The sequence below is a fragment of the Bidens hawaiensis genome, unplaced genomic scaffold (assembly GCF_021521415.1).
Source record: "Bidens hawaiensis isolate Kalapana, Puna unplaced genomic scaffold, B.hawaiensis_p1.1 tig00004748_1, whole genome shotgun sequence".
NCBI lineage: Eukaryota > Viridiplantae > Streptophyta > Magnoliopsida > Asterales > Asteraceae > Bidens > Bidens hawaiensis.
In genome coordinates this window covers 150,591-176,108 of record NW_027491294.1, presented here as the reverse complement: position 1 = coordinate 176,108, position 25,518 = coordinate 150,591, and the positions used below count along the sequence as shown (strand labels likewise).

Below are 25,518 nucleotides of genomic sequence, written 5' to 3'. Positions count from 1 at the left end.
ACGAGATCTGGAAGGAAAACTAACCGATTTATCAAACGATGGATCATCCATTTGAGAGAGAAAGTGCGATCGGTCTTAATGGCGTAACGGAGACTTCTAGGTACACTAGTAGTATATGGTTACTGTTAGTTTTTGTTTATTGGTCCTTGGGTTTTGTGTATTTGTAAATGATACCCAAATATTTGATGTGAAGTAGAGAGGTACAAATCCGGTTTTTTTTCAAACCGAACCGGTTTAGAAACCAGTTTAGGAGTATGTAAGACCGAACTTGTCCAAATCGATTCGGTTCGGTTTAAAATAGGTTTTTTCTCAAACTTGACCGGTTTTGAAAACGGTTTGGTAGTTCAGAATGGGAACCGGTGATGGAACCGACGGGCTAGGTCGGTTTGAAACCCGATTTTTTTGTCAAACCGGTTCGGGTTAATTTGCAGCGAACTGCTTTCTAACCGTTTTTTTTACATCTCTACTCTCAAGGCCTTTCCTAGTTTCAAATGAAAAATACTAATAAATGTGAAAATAAATCAAATGCAAAAGAGTATACTATTGGTTTCATCTTTGTTGTTTCTTCAAGTTTGTTATTTCAATTCAAAAGTGTAAAATTCGCCTTTTTTTTTTATTCTTAGAGTTTTATTTTCGTTGCAATTTTCATCCATCTAATTAAACATATTTTGGACTGAAATGATATATGTTAACAAGCAATATGGAAAAAAATTGCAACGAAAATGAAATTATAGGGACGGAACTAGCAAATTTTAATTTTTTTTGTCTAAAATAACATATTTGAACAAACCATATGGATGAAAACTCGATTTTATTACAACTTTAGAAGCAAAATAACCAATACAAAGCATATGATGATTTGAATCTTAACCTACAACTATAGGAATTCCCCGTGTATTTGCAATGAGAATTTGTTTAGTATGAAATTCGTTATACGCATAAAACACAGAATAACGATTACAATGGTATGAAATTACACACAGAAAGGTGTGAGCCTGTGAGTTACTACTTTGATGCCGGTAGTGCATGGTCCTGTGTAACTAAGAAAATGAGATTGTGATATGTCTAAAAGAATGCCGACACATGATGCTTTATATTGTGAAGTTGACCCGCTTGTAAATCAAATTGATCAATGATTATACTGTAATGTTGACCCACTTGCTGTAAACCATATAGATCAATGAGTTTGCTATGTTTTTAACTCGTATGCTGTAAACCAGGTAGTACAATAGTCAAGTTATGTCTTAATCATGTTGATAACAAAGAAAGTTAAAGATACCAACAATAGTATTGGGTTATATAATGTAAATCTAACTATCTATGTGGCCATTAGTTTGGAAAAAGGTAGTAAATATTTTTAAAAGTATGTGAAATAATATGTCACAAGTTACAAGTATAATGAATTAATCAGGTATAAGAAGCCTAGGATCGAACGAGTGAGTTTAAAGTTGAAATATAATTTAATATTTTGACATGCAAGCAGCGTAGCCTATGCTTGGAAATCCTACACTGGAATCCTTATGTTTTACGTTAGTATGTTGAAGACAGGCAGCATAAGTTACGTTAGATAGATAACACTCTAATGATTGATGTTTTGAGTAGTTTGGATAAAAGTTAGAATGCAATTCGTCGTGTGTACTTCGACACCAATGTTTAGAGCAATGGTTAAGGTATATGTTTTGTTATTGTCATTTTGATGTACTTTTCATTTGTTCCCTCGGATATTTATTGAACGCATAACAATTTTATTTGAAGTGTAGAAAGTTTCTAAAATGTTTATATATGTATAATTTTATCCATTGTAGAAATTTTTTGTATGGTTTTTGTTTGTATAAATTTGTTTGAGCCGTAATGTATTTATTAAACTTAAAATATGTTGCAATGAAAAGAACTAATTACATTGATGACTCGTCACTAAATGGTAGTTCGTCAGAAAAACCAGTCTTTTAAGACTATTCACTATTAAAACTAAAGCAACCCAACCCAATCATATATTTATTAAAAAACTAAATTCTCTCTTTTCTATTTATAGAACCCAACCCAATTTAATATTTTACTCACTATCACAACTGGACGTAAACCAATATTTTTTTAAATAGGGGCATTTACATATTTCCCCAACTTAAGAAAAATAATTACATATTTCCCCTCACTTAACCATATATATTACATATTTATCCATTTCACTAAAATTAATATATTGGTTGACAATTATACCCTTGGCTTCAAAAACCGAAAAAACAAATGTGGTCTGTTGGCAACCCCACATTCATGATTCACCATTATACCACACAAAGAAATAGATTAAACCTGGTAAGTGGCAACCCCACATACACAGCGGTGCACTTCTCCGGCAATGTTCCGATCACGATCACTCTCTCTAACCGAACCACCACACACAGCCCACCACCCCACACATTCCACCACCATCTTGTTTTAACAACTTGCTCGAACCCATCTCCGGCAACAACCGCCACAGCACCATAACCACGTTTTTCCTATCGGAATCTGCGTCGTGGAAGCGGTTTGGTGGAGGGAGACGGTGGAAGCGGAGAAGGCGTGGAGGCAAGAGTTGGAATTCTGCTTGTAAGAATATGAGACATGAAGCAAGAGTGAAAGTATAGTGAAGGTTGTGGTTTGCGACGGTGATCTAGTGGCCGGAAATTTACCGGATAATCGAGTTTGCCGAAGGCCCGAAGTAGTCGGAGATGATGATGTGGGTTCTAAACTATTAACTAAGGGTGGCAAACCCAACCCAAATGGATTGTTTTGTGTCAAAATGGATACACTTTAAAAGTTAAATGGGTTAGGATGGATCATAAAAATTCTTCAAGTGGGTCAGGATGAGTTGGAAATATACAAATGAGTTTCATTTATATGTTAAATGGGTCAAAACAAAATATCCTAGTTATCCAAAATTTATCTAATTCAAAATACCCAAACTATCACGTGGGAAACAAAACTCATCCGAAACCCAAAAAACGATCAAAACAAAACAAAAACCCCGAATCGACTAAAACGAAACAAAAAGCAAACTTAACCGAAATAGAAAAACGACCAAAACGAAACACAAAAAACCGGAATGAAATCGAAAAACTGACCAAAACGAAACAAAAAAGCGAAATGCAACCGAAAAGCTAACCAAAACTAAACAAAAACACCGAATCGACCGAACCGAAACAAAACTGGATCGAAATAGAAAAATGAACAAAACGAAACAAACAAACCGATATGAAACCGAAAAGTTGACCAAAACGAAAAAAAAAAACAAAATGCAAATGAAAAGTTGACCAAAACAAAACAAAAACACCAAACCAACCAAAACGAAACAAAAAAACTGAACTGAAATAGAAAAACGACCAAAACGAAACAAAAAAAAAAACCAAAACGAAACTAAAGCGAAATAGAAAAACGACCAAAACAAAAAAAAAGTTAAATGCAACTGAAAAGCTGACCAAAACAAAACACAAACACTGAACCGACCAAAACGAAACAAAAAAACCGAAACAAAACTGAACTGAAATAGAAAAACGACCGAAACGAAACTGAACTGAAATAGAAAAACGACCGAAACGAAACTGAACTGAAAAAGAAAAACGACATAAATGAAACAAAAATACTTAACTGAAACTGAAAATCTAACCAAAAGGAAACATAAAAAAACTAAATGCAATTTAAAAACCGGATCAAAACGAATCCAAAACATCGAACCGACCAAAACGAAACAAAAAAGCTGAAACGAAACTCAACCGAAGTAGAAAAACGACCAAAACGATACAAAAAAACCAATATGACACCGAAAAACTGACCAAAACGAAACAAAGAAAAGCGAAATGCAATCAAAAAGCTTACCAAAACGAAACAAAAAAACTTAAACGTAACCGACCAAAATAAAACAAAATGAATCGAAACGAAACAAAAAAACGAAATGAAACCGGAAAAAATGACTAAAACAAAACAACACTGAAAGCGAAAAAAATGTGAAATCGAAACCAAAATTATTGAAACCGAGCAAATATCGAAACCGACCGAAATGAAAAAAAAAAACCGAACCGAAAAAAAAACCCCGAAAAACTCAAACTTGAACCAATACAAAACGGTTTTTTTTAATGAACGAGGATGACGGGGGAAACATTTTAGTTATTTTACATTTTGCGTTTTTTATTTATATTTTGAGTTAGACAGAATTACAAATTTTGTCCTTTAAAATAAGACGAATTACGGTTCGTGTCCTTTTCTAAGTTTCCTTGCAGGCGGTGTACTTTAAACTTTTTTTCCCTACAAGTTTTGTCCTTTACGCTAACTGGGTTATAAAAACTCAGTTAAATACCCTGACGTGAGGCGCATGTGAGGGTATTTTGGTCTTTTCAACGAAGTGGTTAAAATATATTTAATATATATTTAATAATTAATATTTATAAAATAAACTCTCTCTCTCTCCAACCTTTTCACACAATCAATCAATCCTTTCAATTCAATTCCAATCAAACCCATCTTCGATTCACAGTTTCCGACCAAACCCATCTCCAGTTAACGTTTTCCAACCAAACCCATCTCAGCCATGGCTTCAAACCCCCCAAAGGATTGATTGATTGTGTGAGTGGTTGGTGGCGGCGGTGAAGAATCAAACCCATCTCCGATTCACTAAAGGATTGATTGATTGTGTGAAGATAATTAGGGTTTTTGTAAAGGGTTTGTTGCTTGCTTAAAATTGGGGAAATCGGAGGTGATGGTTCAGGTGACCATCAGAAATTCCGGCCACCTGAGCAACCTCTGCTGATTCTTCTTCAACCTCCGATTCACTGATCATAGGAGTGGTCGGAGCTGGAGCGGTGGTGGCGGAGCTGTGGTGGTGGCGAATAAGCAGTGACGGAGATGGAGCGGTGGTGGCGGAGCTGTGGTGGTGGCCGGAGTGGTGGTGGCCGGAGCTGTGGTCGTCTATGATCTCAATTCCTCCAACGGCACCTTCGTAAAACCCAAAAGCTTGACCCTCACGTTCCTTCCGTCATCAGCAACGGCGACCGGATTAAGATCGGTGAGTTAACGTCAATTGTTGTGATGATTGAAGACCAATCGTCAACTGCTGCTGCTTCTGCTGTTGGTGAGGATGAAAATACCGATTTAGGGTTGGGGTTTGGTGGTGGTGATTTGGGGAAAGTTGAGCCGGTGGTGAAGAAGCTTCCTGATTTAGATCATACGAAACCTGCAAATGTTGTTGTACCAGCGAGAACGACCCGGGGAAGAAAGAAAGCGTTTCCAGTGGAGACGTTGGAGGATACTTTGAACAATGTGACTGAATGTTTACAAGTTGGTGATGGAAATGAAGCCACGTTAGGGGAGAATTTGGAATCAAACAATGAACCTGTTGAAGAGCAGTTGGAGAAAATGGTGTCAACTCGGGTTCGGGTGATAGGGATACGGGTTTTGGAAAAGGATGGGTCGGGTTCGGGTGATAGGGATCGTTTGCGGTGGCCGGAATTTATGGTGGCCGGAGTTTATGGTGGCCGGAGTTTATGGTGATGGTGGTGGCTTAGAGAGAAAGAAGAGAGAAAGGAGGGGATTATATACACTAAAATTACAATTATGCCCATCACATGTCTGGCACATGTCATACTTAACTGAGTTTTTCTAACCCAGTTAGCGTAAAGGACATAACGTGTAGGAAAAAAATGTTTAAAGTACACCGCCTGCAAGGAAACTTAACAAAGGACACGAACCGTAATTTGGCTTTTTTTAAATGACAAAATTTGTAATTCTGTCTTTGAGTTATTATTTTTTTAATAGTTTTTTTTGAGGGGTTTTAAAACCCTTTGTATGCCAACCTTAACTTGAGTCAAGATTGGTTAGACTATCCTCATTGGCAATTGAGATTGCAATCTCATTATTAAAAAAATTAAAAAAAGATGAAAAAATAGCAAAAGGCAAACGATCTGATCGGCTGGGCAATTGGGTTTGCAATCTCATAACCAAAAAAGTAGTGGACACTTGTCAACATATGTGTGGATATGTGAATTTATTTTACTTTTTCTTTTTTATTCTTAACAATTAATTATATATATATTTTGATTTTTGTTTTATAACTTATTATATTTAACTTTTAAAAAAATCTAAAAACACAGTCTTAGTTTTTTTTTGCGAGCATTCCGGTATAAATTTCGTTAAAAATGGAGCTTGTTTAAAAAATCGTATTTTTTATATAAAATTTTAGTTTTAACCATTATTGAACTATCTTATTTGAACCACTAGTTTTCAATTGGTTAGTCAGAGTTTTTGGATAAGATTTATAATCTAAAAAATCAAACATTATCTGTTCACAAAAATAAAATAAGTATCTAAATTCGTATTTTAACCCTATAAATATTATAAGAACTTTCGTATTTTAATCAAAACTAATTATAAATTAAATTTATTTAATTAAAAAAAAGATGAGATTGGGTTGTTAATGTGAGTAAAAGATTGGAGTGGGTTAAATTTTGTAGATTGAAGAGAGAGAAATTAATTTTATAATGTGAGATTGAGATTGTGAGATTGTTGATGGGGATAGTCTTAGCTTTACCCATCTTGACTCATATCCATCATAACCCTCTATTTTAAAAATCTATCTTGGCCCCATACCCATTTTAACCCATACCCATCATGACCCATCACCCAAATCCAACCCAACCCACTCACATTGCTACCTCTACTATTAACATAACTATTTTTATTTTTAATTGATTTAATTTATGTTTATTTTAAATAAGGGGTAAACAGGTAATTTGATTTGAAAATGGGAAATATGTAATTTATATTGTTTAGTAAGGGGGAAATATGTAAAAATCTCTTTTAAATAAAAACCCTTCATTATTTATAAATTTATATCAAAATGTTCAATATTTTTTTATAAATAAAATCGTGTTATTACATTTAAAAAAAAAGTTAAAATTTGTAATTTCCATGAAAAAACCAATTTATGTGTAAAAGTTTGTTTTGCAAACTTAGGTTGCTGAAACAATCTAAGTTATAACCAGTTGTGAACAAAAAAAAAATTCTAATTTTTTAATTAAAATGGTTTTTTGTTCTTTTATGGCACTTTGCAACGGGTCGTGAAAAATGGTCACAGTCTAAACCATTCACTAAAATTATCAATTAGCAGTCTCTGTTTATCCTTTGGTAAAAGCTGCATGCATACGATAATTAAGTCTGTAAAGCTTTTACTAACGGTTTTCCACACATTTTAGTCAACGAATTACGGGCATGTTACCTACAGAAGATACTTATGACAAGGTTAGGGGGGGTGGATGTGATGGTATCACTCATCACACACCCCACCCAATCAAATTGTGTCACATCACCAACCCCAAATCCATCACATGTGATGGTTTTTTACTATGGGTGGTGGTGTGGTGTGATGGTGTGTGATTGTTTTTTTTAATAAATACTAAAATAAATAAAAAGAAAACAATATTACATTAACTAAAAAATAAAACAAGATTACATTAAATAAAGACAACTAAATTAAAAAAAAAAACCGACAAAAACAAAAAAAAAACCTACGGCCCTTCCCAACCCCACTTGTCGCATATCTCGCGTTTGCGTTGAAGCAGGAGCGATTTAAAGGGTTCCTCAAGATGTTCGTGCGGTTGTAGGATGAAAGTTAGATCGGCGTTTTTTTGTTTGTCATTCAAATGGTTGATATACGTTTCCTCACGTTTCATTTTTAAAATATGAGTCTCTTTCCTTCGCTCCTTCGTCTCGGCCATTTCCGCCATCTTAGCCGACTTGTATTCGATGAAGTTTTCGGCCACCGCTTCCTTTCCAAGTCTTGACGGTTTCCCACTTTTCTTGTGATTCGGCAGTGTGAGTGCGGGTATGTCTTCGTCGGGATTGTTTTCGGGTTCCTCGTTCAAGTTCATGCTTGGCATGTTGCATGACAAGCCGCCGGTAGACGTGGTGTAGTCACCGAACTCGGAAGTTTTTGATCTTTTTGAAGAAGATCCTTTCTTCCTTGGAGCCGTTGGTCCGTTCAAATCGACCAACGAAATCGGTTCCCACTTCGCGTGATGTCTCGCAATCTCCCACGCTTCCAAGTGGGGAAAATCCCTACATTTGTAAGCTCGGACATATTCGGCCAAATCGTCCTTTATGATAGTCGCCTCGCTCACTCCGCTTTGTGGAGTTCGGGACTACAAAACATTTAGAAAAAATATATATATCAAATTATAAAAATAAAGTAATAGATTATAAAATAAATAAACTAAAATAGTTACCTCTTTGACGTAACAAACATTAAATTCTGACATTTTTTTATTCAAATCTCCCCACTTACCAATCATTTGATCCTTGTTTCGTTCGGTTGCGCCGGGAAGTTTCGAGAAATGTTCTTTAATACGTTTCCAAAACGCTTCTTTTATTTGTTGGTTTGAGTGTTTTTTTGATTCTGAGCAATGTAAATAAGCCTTGGTCAAAGAGACCTCCTCATGGGCCAACCAACGCCGAGCAGCTCTTTGATGTGGCTCCTCATCCGCGGATTCATCTTCATCCAAAGTTTACACATCGTGATGAAAAACACTTGCAAATTGATGTATAACATCGTTATTGTCTAGGGGATCGACGGACATTTGAGACAGTTGAGACGATTGAGATCCAAACATTTGAGACGGTTGAGACGGTTGAGATCCAAAAATTTGAAAAACATTATTTGGGTAATTTTGGGTAGAAAAGGGGGGAATAAAAGGTTGGTTTTGGGACGGTTGATAATAACGTTGTTGTTGGGAAGGTTGTTGTTGGTTTTGGGACGGTTGAAAAGGTTGGGGATAATAAGGTTGTTGTTGGGAAGATTGGTTTGTGTTGTAAGCGAAATCTCGTCGGTTTGCCTAGATTTTGTCGAACCTTTGGTCGGGTTTGGGTTTTCTTTGAACCCGACCCACGTTTCTTAGAACCCTCCATTTGATATGTTAAAAATGGTATGTGTAATAGAAGATTTTGAGTTGGATTTGAGTTGGATTTGTGTATGTTTTGAAGATATATTTATATAGGTAAATTATGTTTTTTTTTTATTTTCCAACGGCTACATTTCTATTTTCCAACAGCTAATTTTCTTGGAATTCAACCCATCACATGCGTGATGGGCATCACGCAAAGCTCCTCCAATTCGCGTGACAAGATAGCGGCGACGGTGTGGAAAAACCCACCACGCGTGATGAATCACCCATCACGTGGTGCCCTGTCCCCGCTAAAAAGAGTCTGAAATGAAATTGCAACATCTTGATCATAAACAACATTTAAACTCATTATATATGGATAAAACAATATTCAAAAAAATATTAATGACCAAACTCTTAAAAAATTGGATCGAATAATAATCAACATGAGAAAAAGCCAAACAATACACACGGATCTCAAACCTAATAATTTTTCTTTTTTGCAAATTGTAGTAATTTAATAAATATTAATAATTGAGCAACATGGTCTATCTTCTTTGAATGATGCATCAAAATATTTGAAAAAAAAGACAGAATTACAAATTTTGTCTTTTAAAAAAAGCCAAATTACGGTTCGTGTCCTTTTCTAAGTTTCCTTGCAGGCGGTGTGCTTTAAACTTTTTTTTTCTACACGTTATGTCCTTTACACTAACTAGGTTAGAAAAACTCAGTTAAATGCCCTCACGTGAGGCGCATGTGAGGGCATTTTTGTCTTTTCGTCTCTACCTGCAACTTCTTCTTCTTCTTCTTCATTTTTGTAGATCTCAATCAACTCCGTTTGACCTCCAGCAGCCACCATTCACTCTCCAGATCTCAATCAACTTCTTCTCACATTTTGATTCTTTTATTATCTTTATTATTATCACTATGGCCTCCATCTCTCTCTCTCTCTCTGTTGATATCCCGTCTACCATCACCGGCATACCATCAATCTTAAACCACGACCGCCGCATCTCCCACCATCGGCTTTACACAACCTGATTTAGGGTTTTGTTGTGGTGCAAGGTTGGTTGTGTAGAGGCTATTGGAATGGTGTCGATCTGGAAAACCCTAGGGGTGTGCTGATGGCGGGGGGGGGGGGGGGGGGGCTGGTGGCGGTGTTTTGCAAGGTTCGTGGTGCTGCGGTGGTGTTGGGAGGCGTGCAGAACACGTGGTTGACCTACAGTTGCCGGGTTATGTTTGGAAACCCTCGGTAGTGGTGGTCCGGTGGCGTCTTGACGCCTCTCTCCGCCGCCGTAAGATACTAACCTGCACTTTTTGTGTTGTTTTGATGGTAGACGGGATATCAACAGAGAGAGAGAGAGAGATGGAGGCCATAGTGATAATAATAAAGATAATAAAAGAATCAAAATGTCAGAAGAAGTTGATTGAGATCTGGAGAGTGAATGGTGGCTGCTGGAGGTCAAACGGAGTTGATTGAGATCTACAAAAATGAAGAAGAAGAAGAGGAAGAAGAAGAAGAAGTTGCAGGTAGAGACGAAAAGACAAAAATGCCTTCACATGCGCCTCACGTGAGGGCATTTAACTGAGTTATTCTAACCCAGTTAGCGTAAATGACATAACGTGTAGAAAAAAAAAGTTTAAAGTACACCGCCTGCAAGGAAACTTAGAAAATGACACGAACCGTAATTTGGCTTTTTTTAAAGGACAAAATTTGTAATTCTGTCAAAAAAAAAAAAGTAAGATTCGTTTTGGTGAAGAATTAAACACACATTATCTTAGTGACGCATATTTTAAGTAAGTTGTTAAACGAGAAAATAATTCACAATGTCACAAACTTTATTTATTTAGGAAAGTGACATAACCTTAGATATGTCACACATAAAGATAACAACACCATAAAACCTCATAATTTACACATTTTGCGTCATTTTATTCACTGTTTACAAACCGACAATCTGTTCGAACCTCACCCTCCTCCTCGCTTATCGGGTTGTTCTCCGACATAATGAGAAGAGCCTTAGCAAACTGTTCGTGAAAGTAATCGTTGTCGGCTGCCATTTTCTCAACAAATGGAGATGTAATTGGGTTTGTTATAAGCTGTTGATCAACCACAAGTAATCCCTTGTTGTTTATAATGTTCTTGTAATACATGTTGTCTAAGATCATTGGTGTTTCTAGGTCGTTCCTCGCGTATTCAACAGCATTCGGGTCTGGATCAGGATGTGGACAACGACCCTTGAGATACTCGGCATAAGTCGGGTCCAAAGTTGGGTCAAGTGTTGGATAGAGTCGATCAACAATGTTGAGACAATGGACCCTGCCTACTGAATGAGCCCCTGCAACAAAATAAAAATAAAAATTGGGTTAATTATCAAATGTTTTATAGCATATATATTAAATGACTTTCCTATTTTATGATTTTTAACTTGCATTTTAGGTTTTGCCACCTAAATCTTGTGGGGTGACTCTCTTTATATGATTTTTTCTACCACATTTTATGTTTTCTTTTAGGTTTTGCCACCTAAAACTTGGGGAGTGGCTCTTTATATGATTTTTTTTTCCACCGCATTTATGTTTTCTCCCATTATTGTGATCCTCTAAATTAGTTCAAAAGTTTAGCATTTGAATAGATTTGTTGTAAGGAGTTTTAACAACGGATATATTCGTTGACAATTCTCTAGTGAAGGTAAGAGATTTCAGTAATCCATTGTAAAACGCACGTGGTATTAATTGACAATGAGAATTGTTGGATCACGTACCATAGTAAAATCACAAATGGATTAGTGTCAAAAGTTTCACCTTACAAATATTACTAACGACTCGTCCACCGAATTATTTCAACCAACAACTAAAAGACCTGACAAAACATTCTCATATGAAACCTAGGGACGTAAAATCTTTTTTTTTTTTCAACTGATTAGTGATGGACAGTGTAAAATCTATAATTTCTTTCATAAGGTCACTTTTGTATTAGTGTTAGTATTATATTATTATAGAAATGATTTTTCATTAAACGTGTTGTTAGATTAAAAATAGACATAAAAGTATATGAATGTTACCTAATAGAGCCACTGTGCCTTCAGCATCAATTCCCACGGATTGAAACCTAGCAAGGACATACATCATGGAATCATTATGATTCGGGAGTGACGCGTCGATCTCTGCAAGATGGCTTTCCTTGCTATCTTTTCGTCCGGTTTTCATCTCAATACGCGGTCCTCCCAACTATACATAACACACGAATAAACAATGACATCCAACTTGATCTCATATAAATAATAAAAAAGTGCATATTTAGTTATTACATACCAAAACCGCACCATCTCTAGCCGAAAGAGCAACAATGTCCGCACATGAAACAGTCATGGGGCATGAACTCTCAACAGCATCTTTGATTGTTTTTATGTACTTGAAGTTTCTCATTCCCATGTTTCTTGTTGATATCTTTTCTGACTGAATCCCATTTATGCTCTCCAGTAATAATGATGCATCACATGACTATATTAAAAAAAGACTTTTATTAAGACCAATTATGCAATGATGAATTGTAACATTGCATCATATGTGGTTCATTGTTTCATCTTAAAAATTAGCTTGAATGTTTATCATGCAAGAAACATAAGTAAGAGTACCTTAACCATGCAATCATGGAAGAGAGTTCTTATCCAAGAAACAGCAGTGTTTCCATGCTTATTATACAAAGCTATAACTTGTTCTTTGACGATTTCTTCGACATTTGGACAAGTTTGTGAATAGTAATTTAATCGTAATTCAGACGTACCTTCAAAAACAATATATAACACGTATAAATATATAACTTATGTAAGGTTTAAGTATTAAGTTGATATACAAGTAAAACTAGAATTAAAAATGTGTGTAGAATTAAATACCAAAATGAAAATGGAAGAATAAGAGGAAGAGGAAGCTTAGATTGCAAAGTGACTTCTGGGTTGTCATGATCTCTATGCTTTATAAGTTTGTACCTTTGAGCAAGTGTTACAGCTATCTAACCTTCTTTATATAGAGGAGTCTCTGCGAGTGCAAATGAAATAACAAGCATGCAAAGGATCTCCACTTGGCCTATTTTTTTGACTTTGTGTTCCTTCATCCACTACCGCCAAACTATATATTTTTAAAAGGGAAATATTGTTAAAATAACATACATTAGTGTTATTAGGTTATATTAAGTTGAAATTTGTTTTGTTTATGTGGAAGGAATAAGTTGTATGATTGCCTAGTCTGGCCAAAGGCTTTAAGAAAGATTACACTAATCACGATTTATTTCTTAAAAAGTATATAATTGGTTGACTAATAGTCTAATATGCATACCGCATGACTGATTGGTCGACTAATATGCGGTATGCATAATTAACTTTCGAAAGGCATGAAGTCATGAACTTTTTAGACATTGGTTCAAAACTCCGTTATTTTTTGTTGTAGACTTTTTAATATTCAACAGGGGTTGGCGGCGCAGCTTATTGCCCTCTTATCCACCTATCTATTGTAATTGGATATTTTATTTAATAAATGAAGTAAATTATAATTTAGTTATTGATTTCAGAATATCTAAACTTTCATCATTTTGGATGTTAGGGCTTTTGCTATCATTCTTCGAACACCCTGACCCTGTTTACTGGCTTTCCGGATATTTCATATTTTAGTGATTCTTCATAATTGTTATTAATGGTGTTATAAAGTGAAAATAATTAGTAAGAATATGAAACTAATAAATTATAATAGTAATCCTATTTTTAAAATTGATAAAATAAGCATAAAATTCTACAAGAAATAAATGTTGGGTGTTACACTATTTCCCATATGCTAACAAGGTACGTTGTGTATCGTCGAAAGAAAGCAATATGTTTGTGTGTATGTAGAGGAATGTTAATTTCAAAATCTATAATATTATGAGAATCACTTTAATTTTTCTAGCTACTATCTATTACATTCACTAACTATTATACATTTTGTTTAAATGCACATGTACATATTATGTACATTTTTATGTACATTTTTATAGTTTATTTTGTATATATTTAGAATTAAAGACAAATAAATAATAATTGTTTAAAGTAACAAAACCAATTTTTAAGTTTATTATTATTTTTATTGAAGAGCTATGCATAATGTGTTCATCATATAGAATTTTTAACATAGCAAATGAGGTGTCTATATATATTTTTATGATATAACTATTTTAAACGGTATATTAAGTTATAAAAATGTCATCCATGCAACCATGACTCTCCTAAACAAAAGATTATTGTGGTGCATTTTTCACCTATCCTTTATTTTGGTCTCGTGACATACATTCAACTAGACCGTAACATTACATCTTTTATATAAAACTGGAAAATGGTCAATTATTTGTGCACAAACCTTGCGTGCCAATATTTTTCTCATTAAATAATCATGTTTAAATTTTAATTCATTTAAATGACTACATAATGATTAATAATTGAAGTGAGTGGATATTATACGGAAATTGAAAAAGACAATATATAGTAATTGTTTTGGGAGGTTCTTGAAATGATTAGAAAGACAAGAAGAAAGCCACCCACTAAACTTTCTGGATATAAAAAATTATTTGTTGCTTTGATTTTTGTCGTAAGATTCGAAAACTAATAACTAAGTTGTGAAAGAGTTTAAAGAAAAACCGAATAATTAACATATTTAGATGATCCATATATTTGTTGTATATTACAGTTGTATCTCTATAAGAGATGATTGAATGATAATCAAAGACTAATAATCTACTATTCGATATGGAGATAGCTTATAGCTAGACAGGTAAGCACTGAACAAGATGAGATAGGTATTCTAAAATATTCTTAAGATAACTTTGATGTTCGACTTAATTGGATAGAGTAACACGAACAATATACACCAATAATTTTGTGGTAACTCATGACAATTTTTAATATTATTAAGAGCGAAATGTTGATCATTTCTTCATGTAAATAATAGAAAATATGAATAAAATTAATAAACATATGAACTTGTTACAGCATGGAGAATAGTAACCGCGGCAAGATGTGATGTAGTCGACATATTTGTCATCTTGATCGAGTTCCCTTTTAGGAAATATAGTTAAGGATGGTGTTAAGGTTCTTGAGAGGAACCTGGTTTAAGAGAGAGAAGACACATAAAATTGTTATGTGTGTGTGATTAGGGTACGATGTTAATTTATTCTCTCCCTTTATATACATCCAAGGAGAAACCCTTTATTAGCTAGTAAAGATAATATGGCCCAATCAACAATTACCAAACTAATATATAAGAAAGTATATTTAATATTTTGATTTAATATAATATAAATGATAATAATGACTATATTAATATATATATAACATTTATTCTTACACGAAATAACATGACCTAACACCTGACACCTCAAATCCTCTAAATATACTGCATACAAGTATCTTATTAGCCTTTAAGACACAACTAACACACCTATTAATCGTACTTAAAGTATAACCACTAGTACTGTAGATAAAACCTTTAACCATATTAGATATAGTTTAAAAATATCCTCGAAATGAGATGTTACATATGTTATAAGTAATGGATGATAATTCTCATAATTCTACTAAATCAGGAGCATCGAGAACAAACACTAGCCATTTAATGTGGAGTTCCTAGTTAGGCAATAATACATGTTTGTTTTCAGTTGTGGGATTCATACCAAATTCACTTGGTCGATGACAATTGCATGTGTTAAATGAGATATCATCGTACTTCCAACCAAGATAATTATATGCCATAACATATATATGCATGCATCCATCTATCTATACATACATATACCCATATACATGCACACCCGTGTATAAACTATATAATATAATGCACTTCCCATTATCCTTTCCATCATGCAATGTTTGTTGTGTTTCCACGTCACTCCAGATAACACCTTATAAAATATTTATGGTTCGAGTCAAAGCACAATTATATTATATTTGTTTACGTTATTATTAGAATATTAGGTACTGTGTTTATAATTAATATTTAAGTTTTGCTTTATGCTTTTATTTCATTACTAAATATGAGATTTATATAATGTAATAGTCATAACTACGTACTTATCATCTTTATACGGGTGTCACTTTAAAATAATATATATACGGTCGAATTGATGTCACTTAAATAACATTATACAAAAAATAAGTACTATCACACATAACTTCTTAACCATTATTTACTACGTATGTGGACCCGACTCAAGTTTTAGTTAAATGCCTAAACATGTGCCGACAAACTATAACATCATTTTCTTAAACTTGACCCATAAACATAGGATCATTTTGTCTGGCAAATTGTTGCCCGGGGTTCACGTTTTTCTACACAAGTTTCGGGTTTCACGAAAAGAGGAAATAGAAAAATGAGTCACAATACAATCAGCTCATGTAACACGTGTACGTCTATATGTTGTTTGGAAGTAGCGTTTTCTTGTTGGGTGAGGCTAGCTGTTTTAAAAGTTGTTTTGCTACATTCAAAGTTACTAAACACGAAAAAAGTGTCTTAAGGACCGACACGTGTTTATACAATTTGCCTGAGGTTGTTGAGCTATGCAGTCGAGTCCAACAAGTCAACAACTCCAAGATCTATCAATGTAATTTTTAAATGACTTGGTTTTGCAATCCGAAAAGTGCTAGCGGTGTAGCTTATTAATCGTTTGTCTTTTCTATTTTAATTGAGAAAAATAAATAATTAATTCGATTTAATTTTTAAAAGTTTATAACTCTAGATAAAATCAAATATGAAACACATATATTTTTTTGGAACTTTGGACTATTTGTCTATTTTACACGGATGAGGCCTAAGTTTGCTTTTGAAGGCCCATTCTATGGATTTGTAACTTTGTTCTTGTTTTGTGTAGAAAGAATGAAAAGCTATGGTAGATAGAATCATAGAAACACAGAGAATGGAGTTATATAAATGGTATGATGTAGCATAAGGAGTGAAAACATGCTCGGGTTGATCCAGCCTCCAGGCCATTTCTTGTACGCGCAGCGCAGGGGTGTGTTAGGCCGCTGACTGTCATACATCAAGTTAAAATCTTTGAAACTAAAGGGCTTTTACCTAGCAGCTAACGCTAGTATGCTACTCACGTGTTAGATAAGGTTTAATTTTTTAAATGGTGAGATTTGAACATCCGGCGCCTCGACTCATTTGCAACCCTACAAACATTGAGCCAAATTAATTCATGTAAATAATGTAAAGTGTCACTACATGTTCTAAACAAGATTTAGACTTTGCGGCCACCAATGAGATTCTTTTCCATGGAATTGATACTACCAAGTTGGATCACACCTAATATTTCATCAGTGGAAAAATACGTTTGATAATGATTTGAATGGGAATTAAATGGTACTTATTGCATTTGTTTAAAGTATCATGTCAATCAAGTGGCGTATTTGGTTTGCGTAATTCACTATAATTTAGTTAAACTGAAATTTTCATTAATCGGGATTAAAAATCTTAACTTAATTCTTAATTTTTATTAGATTTGGAAGTAATTCCTTCATATGAAGAAATTTAACATTCCTATCAAAATGCGAAGAAATTCAACCAAAATAAATGAAATCTCTGACTGCAAAGCCGTCACATTCCCCACTATGCCTGCACCACAACCAGTATGTGGAGTGGCAACGGGTGGCGCTAAGCGTGGTCGGGTGAGAGTGATCAGGTCAACAGAGGTGGCAGCAGCGACTGTTGGGTGAGTGGTCGAGGACTCGAGAGGCAGAGATGACGTCAGGTACTCAGGTAGATGGGGTGATTGTTGTATAAACCAAATTCATTACAAATTCAAAATTCTAATACTTTAAAAACTCTAAATCCTTCATGGAATTTTAGAGGTGGCTGCCATGGTGGTCGTGGTGATGGTGGCTGCCATGGTGGTGGTTGCCATGGTAATGGTGATGGTGTAATCTACCACCATAGTTTAAAACATATATCACATCAATTTGCAAGCACCAATCAAAGAAGCCAATGACTCATGCATAACAATCAACAAACCTCCTGATTTCAGTCTTTCACAAACATTTAACATAAACAAATATGTACAATCACATCCCTAATAAGTTAGCATCATGATTGTCATGATGCACAATGTTCATAAAATGTATTCAAACCCCCCAAATTTTACACATATATTTACAAATTACAAACATATTATGAGGTCTTACATATTATTTCTGTTTCATTGGTTCTGCTTTGCAAACGGGACACAATTTCTTCATCGACAACCATTTTCTAATGCACCCGACATGAAAATCGTGCCTGCACACTCTTAGCACGCCTACGTCATCCATGTTTGCATACTCTTCCTGCAAATAAAACCACGTCGCGTCTTAATTAGTCATAATATCCAAATAATATTTTTATATAATGCAATCTCACCAGGCAGATGACACAGGTTCCTTCATCTTGTATTTGGTCTGAAGAACAATAAATTGATTCTTGTATACATTTTGATATAAGATGATCTGGCAGACCAGTGCCAACACTTCCAATTCTTTCCCCAAGTGCTAGTAGTTCCTATCAATTTCATTAATTAAAAAATAAATTATTATAATTATAAAATAATAATAATAATAGTAGTAATAAAATGATGTAAGGCCGGCCTGCAAACGAACTGAACAGACACAAACAGGTACATGTTCGTTCATGTAACTTTAACCGAACACGAACATGGATAATTAATTGAACAAACTTTTTTGTTCATGTTCGTCCATTAAAAAAAGTAACATGTCCGTGTTCATTCATGTTCGAACATTAAAAATCTAAACAAATAGTTGACGAACGTAAACGAACACAAACAAATATATTATATTTATATATTTTATTTTTTCTATTAATTTTTAAATTCCCTATTAATATTTAAATAAGCATAAACAAACTAGTAAATAAACGAACATATGTGAACGTAAATAAACGAACGTTCATTTTGTTCATTTGTTCGTTTATTTAATATAAGAACTCCCAGCTGAACATTTCATGCCATCAAACATTCGATTTATTTACAGCCCTATAAATGTCTCGCAAACCTCGTAGCTCATGTCATCTATGTCAAGTCTCATGTCTTGATGCTGATCAAGTGAATTTCTAGATCCATGGGAAGTTGACCAATCCACAATCATAAGACCCTGCATATCAAGATAAAAGTCAACACGGTCAAAGTCAAAGATGCAGCAACTTCCATGTCATCATTTTGATCAGTCAAAATACCTGACGCGGTGGTCGATCATGAATATTCACCCTGGATAAAGATCGGTATCTCCTGTCACTAGTGTGCCATGAAGGCCGAGGCGGGTGGGAAGGATGGTTATTGGCGGCTAACTGCAACCCGCCATCGGTCAAGTTGGTTGAAGACGCCCTGAAAGTTGAGGCATGCCTTTGACTTTGACTATATCCACTTCTGATTGCTCTCACAGACTGCACAGAGGAACCCGGGAAATTTCTAAGGGCGAGATTGTTATTTTGTTGCCCGGTAACTATCGAAGAGCTAGGATTACTGCTTCCTTGGAAAAACGGGTTTAGTTCATAACTAACATAACTGTTATCTGCAAATTGAGTAGAAACTTTTTGTTTATATTATTATAAGAAAATGAGAATATATTAATACGTACATCAGTACATGAATAACGTTACCATGAGAAGTAGATGACATATGACTTGGATTCAAATTGATCGAGGGTGAAACATCCACGATTTGACTATTTGTATAAAAGTCAACTGGCACATTATTAGCCAAATGATTTCTTGCAGTGTTTGTTTCCAAGTCAAACGTTGACCGGCTTCTCACACTCCTATATGAGATCTCCCCGCCAATCGAGAGGCCAATAGAGTTTGGTGTATGATAATCCCGAGGAGCGTGAAGAAAATTTATGGCTTGACTTTCTTGCCAAGTTGCATTGACCATTGCGACATCGGAAGAGCTCTGACCATCTGGAACACCAGGGCTTTTACGTTTATGTTGAACTCCTGCATTATCGACCCTAATGTCAAATAAATCTTCTTCATTAAAAGGATTCCCGCTGTAATTAGATGAAGATGCTTGGTTTCTATAATCTTCAGGAGCTATGTAAGCAGATGGTGCATGCATAGAGATATTTGATGGACCCGCAACATCTTGTTGATAATTTGGGAGTTGCAGATTGTGAGGTAATAAAGAATATCCTGTTGGTGTTTGATTACAGTGTGTGTATTGTGCACCATCAATCGACATATTATCTGTTGGATGTATAGAAGAAAAAGGTTAGTTTTTTTAGCCAAAATTCATAATTAGTAATCGGTTTTAAAGTTTACCTGTATGAGCGTAAGTAGTTCCTGCAAAGTTCCAGCTTTGATCATTCTCAGTTTCTAACATGTAGGACGGACCGAAATAGTGTGGATGCCCCATTTTGATCACAATGCTTGATTCTCAATTATTGTCTACAAGTTTTCCAAAGTGTAAGATGCTAGGAAACATGATAATGAACATCTTGAAACAGTCAATGCATAAGAAAGACAAAGATATAAGTGAGCATATAGCATCCATCATATTAGAATTAGTTACAAGTTACTTACATTGTTAGTTTGTCTAGTATAAATAGGTGATATGTGTACGATACGTGTATTCATTACAATTTGTAAATTAAAATCACAAATTTCTCACTTTCTTCTCACTTTGGGCATTCTTTTTTTTACACTAGTTCAGAGATTTCTGTTAGACATCATAATATGCTAAAAAGAAGCACAGCGAAACTGCGAAAGAGGTGTAAATATAAATAAATAAATAAATTAGAAGAAATCGAAAACCAACTAAACGCGTGGATCGAAAAAATAATCAGTGAGATCAAGTCAATGGCACATCTTTGGATAAAAAACCGATCTAAGATTTTGGACCTAGATTGGGACAAGTGGAGAAAGTTTACTTCGTAATTCTAGTTTTTGTTGTTTTCGTGCCCCGCTCGTTAGCTTCTTCAGCGGGTTGGTTGGTCATTTTGGTGTTAATAAAATTTGCCTGTTCGAAAAAAAAAAAAAAACTAAATGCGTGCGAAATAAAATGAATGAATGAATGATAACACTAGAATTTGTTTCAAAACTTCTACTAAATCGAAGATAAGTATTTGAACAGTATTAACATACAAACACCATTATTATTATGATCAATATATTATAATTAGAGTTTGGATAAAATATAAATGACTTTTATCGTAAAAAGTGTACAAATAACTAAAGTAATTATTACACTATAACTTTTAAACTAGAGTAATTAATTATTATGACACTGTTTTATTTTTGGGAAAATTCCCAAAATGATCCAAATGAGGAGAGAAAAAAAAAATAATCCTAACTATATCAAGATTCCCAAAACAACCCTTAAAATATGTACTGAGAAGACGCATAGGGAAAATAAACGACCATATTTTTTAACCAGTCAAAATGTGACACGTGTAAAGGTACTGACACACCATACGAGATTTTTAAAAATCCCGTCTGGTCCGACCATATTTTTAAGTTAATTAACTTTTTAAAAAACCGTCTCTCCAGACGGTTTTTTTATGTTTCTCGTCTGGTTCGTTCAAATCATTATTAATCTTAACTTCATCTTCTTCTTCATACCTACAAGATCTAATGTCATACAATTTTTTTTTTCAACTTCATCTTCATCGTCTAGTGAAGACCGGTTCAGGGGAGTACCCGTGGCGGCGGCGGTGGTGATCGTTATGGTGGCGGAGGCGATGGTGGTTATAATAGAGATGGACGTGGCGGAGGACGTGGAGGTGGGTATGGTGGTGGTGGTGATCGTTACGGTGGCGGAGGTGGTGGTTATGGAGGTGGTGGAGGCGGTGGTGGTTGTTTTAAGTGTGGGGAGGATGGTCACATGGCTAGGGAGTGTCCCAATGGCGGTGGCGGTGGTTACGGCGGTGGTGGCCGTGGTGGTGGCGGTGGTCGTGGAGGTGGGTATTAGATCTTGTAGGTATGAAGAAGAAGATGAAGATGAAGTTAGGATTAATAATAATTTGAACGTACCAGACGAGAAACATAAAAAAACCGTCTGGAGAAACGGTTTTTTAAAAAGTTAATTAACTTAAAAATATGGTCGGACCAGACGAGATTTTTAAAAATCTCGCCTGGTGTGTCAGTACCTTTACACGTGTCACATTTTGACTGGTTAAAAAATATGGTCGTTTATTTTCGCAATGCGTCTTCTCAGTACATATTTTAAGGGTTGTTTTGGGAATCTTGATATAGTCAGGATTATTTTTTTTTTCTCTCCTCATTTGGATCATTTTGGGAATTTTCCCAAAAATAAAACAGTGTCATAATAATTAATTACTCTAGTTTAAAAGTTATAGTGTAATAATTACTTTAGTTATTTATACCGCATCCCACCCGTTAAATCATGTTAACATCACAAGAAGTAAAACACAGCTTAACAATATCTGAGCAAAATTAATCAAATTCTACTTTCTGTATATTTAAACCTCTAACTGATGTGTTGTTTCAATTTGTCAATAATAATAATAATAATCTACACATGATCATCATCATCTACGGAGCTCTTAGTTCCGTAAAGTATCCGTTAACCGTTGATTTGATAATCGCTAATATCACTTTCAACAGACACGATCAATTTAAGAGATTAAACAAAACAGAAGAAAGTAAGCACTAAATAGTTTATTAAAATTTCATCTGCAAAACAAGTGTTCGATCGATCGATCAGAAAACTGAAACTGAAAATGAAAATGAAACCTGTAAATTGAGGGTGGATGAATTGAGATTGAATGAATGTAGAATCAATTTGTATGTGTTTTGTGAGTGTGTGTGTGTGTGAGAGAGAGAGAAGGATTCGGTGAATGGGCCAGTTAAAAGAAAAGAAGAAAGCAGGCTTTAAAGAAACAAAGAAAGTGTACGTATGTATATGATTGTATGTATGTGTTTCGGCTTGTGGATTCACACCTTAACTAGAATTGATGGATGGATGGACGGATGGATGGACGGATGGATGGTATTTATATATATACTTTTTTGAACGACCAACTAAGTAAAGCTGCGTACTCCGTACGCGGCCTCTATTGGCTAAAGGTAGCCCGAGCCGGCCACTAGTCCGGACGGACGGAGCCCTAGCGGTCCACCTATTGAGGGATTCACCGGATAAAACCCGACCACCACGCCCGCCAAATGGCACGACAGCAAGGAACCGGTAAAACCGGGTGAGATCAGGACTCGAACCCTGGCAAGCCAGAGTCATCCCTCATATCTCTCATATAAATTGGTGATAGTGAGGTTTGAACCCCGTACCTCTCACTAGTAAAGTGAATGCTCTATGATTGAGCCACATCCAATTTATAAGACATAAGTTAGTTTTGCTTGTGTGAACATGAGACTATTAAAACCTCTTGTTGCTCGTAAATTGGTAAGGGTAACCCGTCACAAATTCTACCTTTTAGAAAATAGTATACCATCCATTTATTTCTTAAGACAAACATGATGAAACTTTGGAAATATAACGTAATGCACCATTACTTTACAAAGTATTATCATATTTAGTAGATATATTAATTTTTTATACTTTTATGCAACATATTTTGTAATGATCTTTTACAAATATGATGATTTTTTGTACAATTTTATATAAATCCATTGATAAATGCACAACTTTCATAAATATATAAATACAAACATTATAATTTAGATGAAAATTTTCTAATGTGCACTTTAAAACTATAAAATATCTAATATTTTAAAAAAGAAAAAGAAAATGGTTTCAATGGATGATATACTGTTTCCTCTTAAAAGTATAATTTGTGACAGGTTACCCTTACTCGAACAATCTCACGTTCACACAAGCAAAACTAACTTGATGACTAGTAACTAAGCTTTAAAAGTATGGATCATCGTAGACTCCGAGAAGTTTGATTTTAACCTTGCATCCCTTGAGTTGAATATCTAACTGTCTATATAATTGTTTATCATGAAATCCTACGTGTCGCTCTCAGGTTGTTCCCCTATTCTATAGAGCCACCAGGATTTCTAAACCGAGGCTTTTCATGCATTTGACCCGAATTCTGGGTATGGGTCTTACCAAACCCGATTAGTCTTTAAATGAGTTATAACATCTCTCATTTATTTGTGAAACTCTTTCATAATTAAACAATAATTTTTGCGAGTCACGGGTCTCACCAAACCTGGATACCTCTTAAACGGGTTATAACATCTTATTTATTTGTGAAATAACTCCTTAATCATCAAAGAAAATTTTTTACGGATTATGGGTCTTACCAAACCGTTCTCCGTTGCTGGTCTATCATCTCCATCACCGGTTAACTTCCGATACTACCCATCTGTTGGGTTTTATACAAGATTATCAAAGTTCAAGTTAACCATATTTAACTAGAAAACGCAACGGAAACTTAGATTTTAAAACTTGTTATGAACATACCATTATGTTAAAACTAAAACCCAAAGAACAAGGATCAATATTACAAGAACAAGATGCTCACAAAAGTAAATTGTACCTTCTTATACCTTATGAGAAGATGTAGGTGGATGAAGAAGATAATGTCTTCAAATGGCAAGGTTGCAAAGGAGAAACCCTCAAGCTTTTGATACCCCAAGCTTTTAAACAACAACACCAACTTGTTGCTAGGATTAGAACACTTGAATCAAGCTCACAAAACACCCCCTTTCTTTGGCCAAAGTGGCCGTGGATATTGAGAGAGAAAGAGAGAGAGTTTTACACTTGAAAATACAAAAGAAAACAAGACCCAAAAATGCATGTGTGTTGAATGGAGGAACATAAAAGGAGAACCAAAGAGCATCTTGGTCTTTGATTGGGTAAAACCACCACCCCCACATGGGTGGCCGGTTTTTGTTTTGTTTTCCTTTTTTTTTTTTTTTTTTTTTGTTTTGTATTTTGTTTTAACCATTTAAAACATCTCCATTCATTTTATAAAACTCATTTTTATAAAATGTACATACATTTATATAATTATTTAACCAATTAAATAATTAATTTATATAAACAAATTATCCAGATAATTTATTTAAATCCTCAAGTGTGTTTGTTTAGAAAACCAATTTTCTAAACACGTAGTGTTCGGTATTCATTTAAATGATCAAATCATTAAAAGAATACATTTGGTGTCGTCTAGCTTGTTATTGGGTATGACCCGACTTGGATCAAACACAGTTAGCCACATTAATATAAGTATGTGTCTCGGGCATACGTAATTCCAACAATCTCCCACTTGCACGAGATACATAGAAAATTAATGCAAGTGGTGAATACCGCCTAACAACAGTTCACCACCCCTAATGTGTTTGACGAAGTGCCATTCATTAACATCATCCCTTCAAGTCCCTTACTTGATATGATTTAGGTGAATCTATCATTATATCCCTTTGTTACTAGATGTCATGTTGGATCTAAGAGACATAGGCGATCATTCTCTTTACAATTCAACTTTATCAGGCCTTAGACATCTAAACTCTCAACACATAAGAGGAACAAATTCCATCTTGACTGTATACGCCTCTCACTATCACTTTATACTCCACCTGAGCTCATCCTTATGTACCATCTTTTACGAATAGCGAAGGGCAGAGTCAAAGTGTA

At 34.7% G+C, this 25,518-nt stretch overlaps 2 protein-coding genes across 2 annotated transcripts; both read right to left on the bottom strand.

The window, feature by feature from the left end:
- Positions 1-10,727: 10,727 nt before the first annotated feature.
- Positions 10,728-12,897, bottom strand: LOC143627880 (peroxidase 21-like). The gene is made up of 5 exons (XM_077097593.1): positions 12,797-12,897; positions 12,539-12,687; positions 12,216-12,404; positions 11,966-12,131; positions 10,728-11,242 (listed from the first exon to the last, which is right to left on the bottom strand). Exons 1-5 carry the CDS (start codon positions 12,861-12,863, stop codon positions 10,836-10,838), a joined length of 978 nt encoding a protein of 325 aa, XP_076953708.1. The 5' UTR covers positions 12,864-12,897; the 3' UTR covers positions 10,728-10,835.
- Positions 12,898-17,812: 4,915 nt separating this feature from the next.
- Positions 17,813-22,727, bottom strand: LOC143627959 (uncharacterized). The gene is made up of 7 exons (XM_077097659.1): positions 22,653-22,727; positions 20,220-20,345; positions 19,563-20,144; positions 19,140-19,474; positions 18,959-19,057; positions 18,312-18,449; positions 17,813-18,238 (listed from the first exon to the last, which is right to left on the bottom strand). The coding sequence occupies exons 2-7, from the start codon at positions 20,311-20,313 to the stop codon at positions 18,101-18,103; spliced, it is 1,386 nt and encodes a 461-aa protein (XP_076953774.1). The 5' UTR covers positions 20,314-20,345; positions 22,653-22,727; the 3' UTR covers positions 17,813-18,100.
- Positions 22,728-25,518: the final 2,791 nt, after the last annotated feature.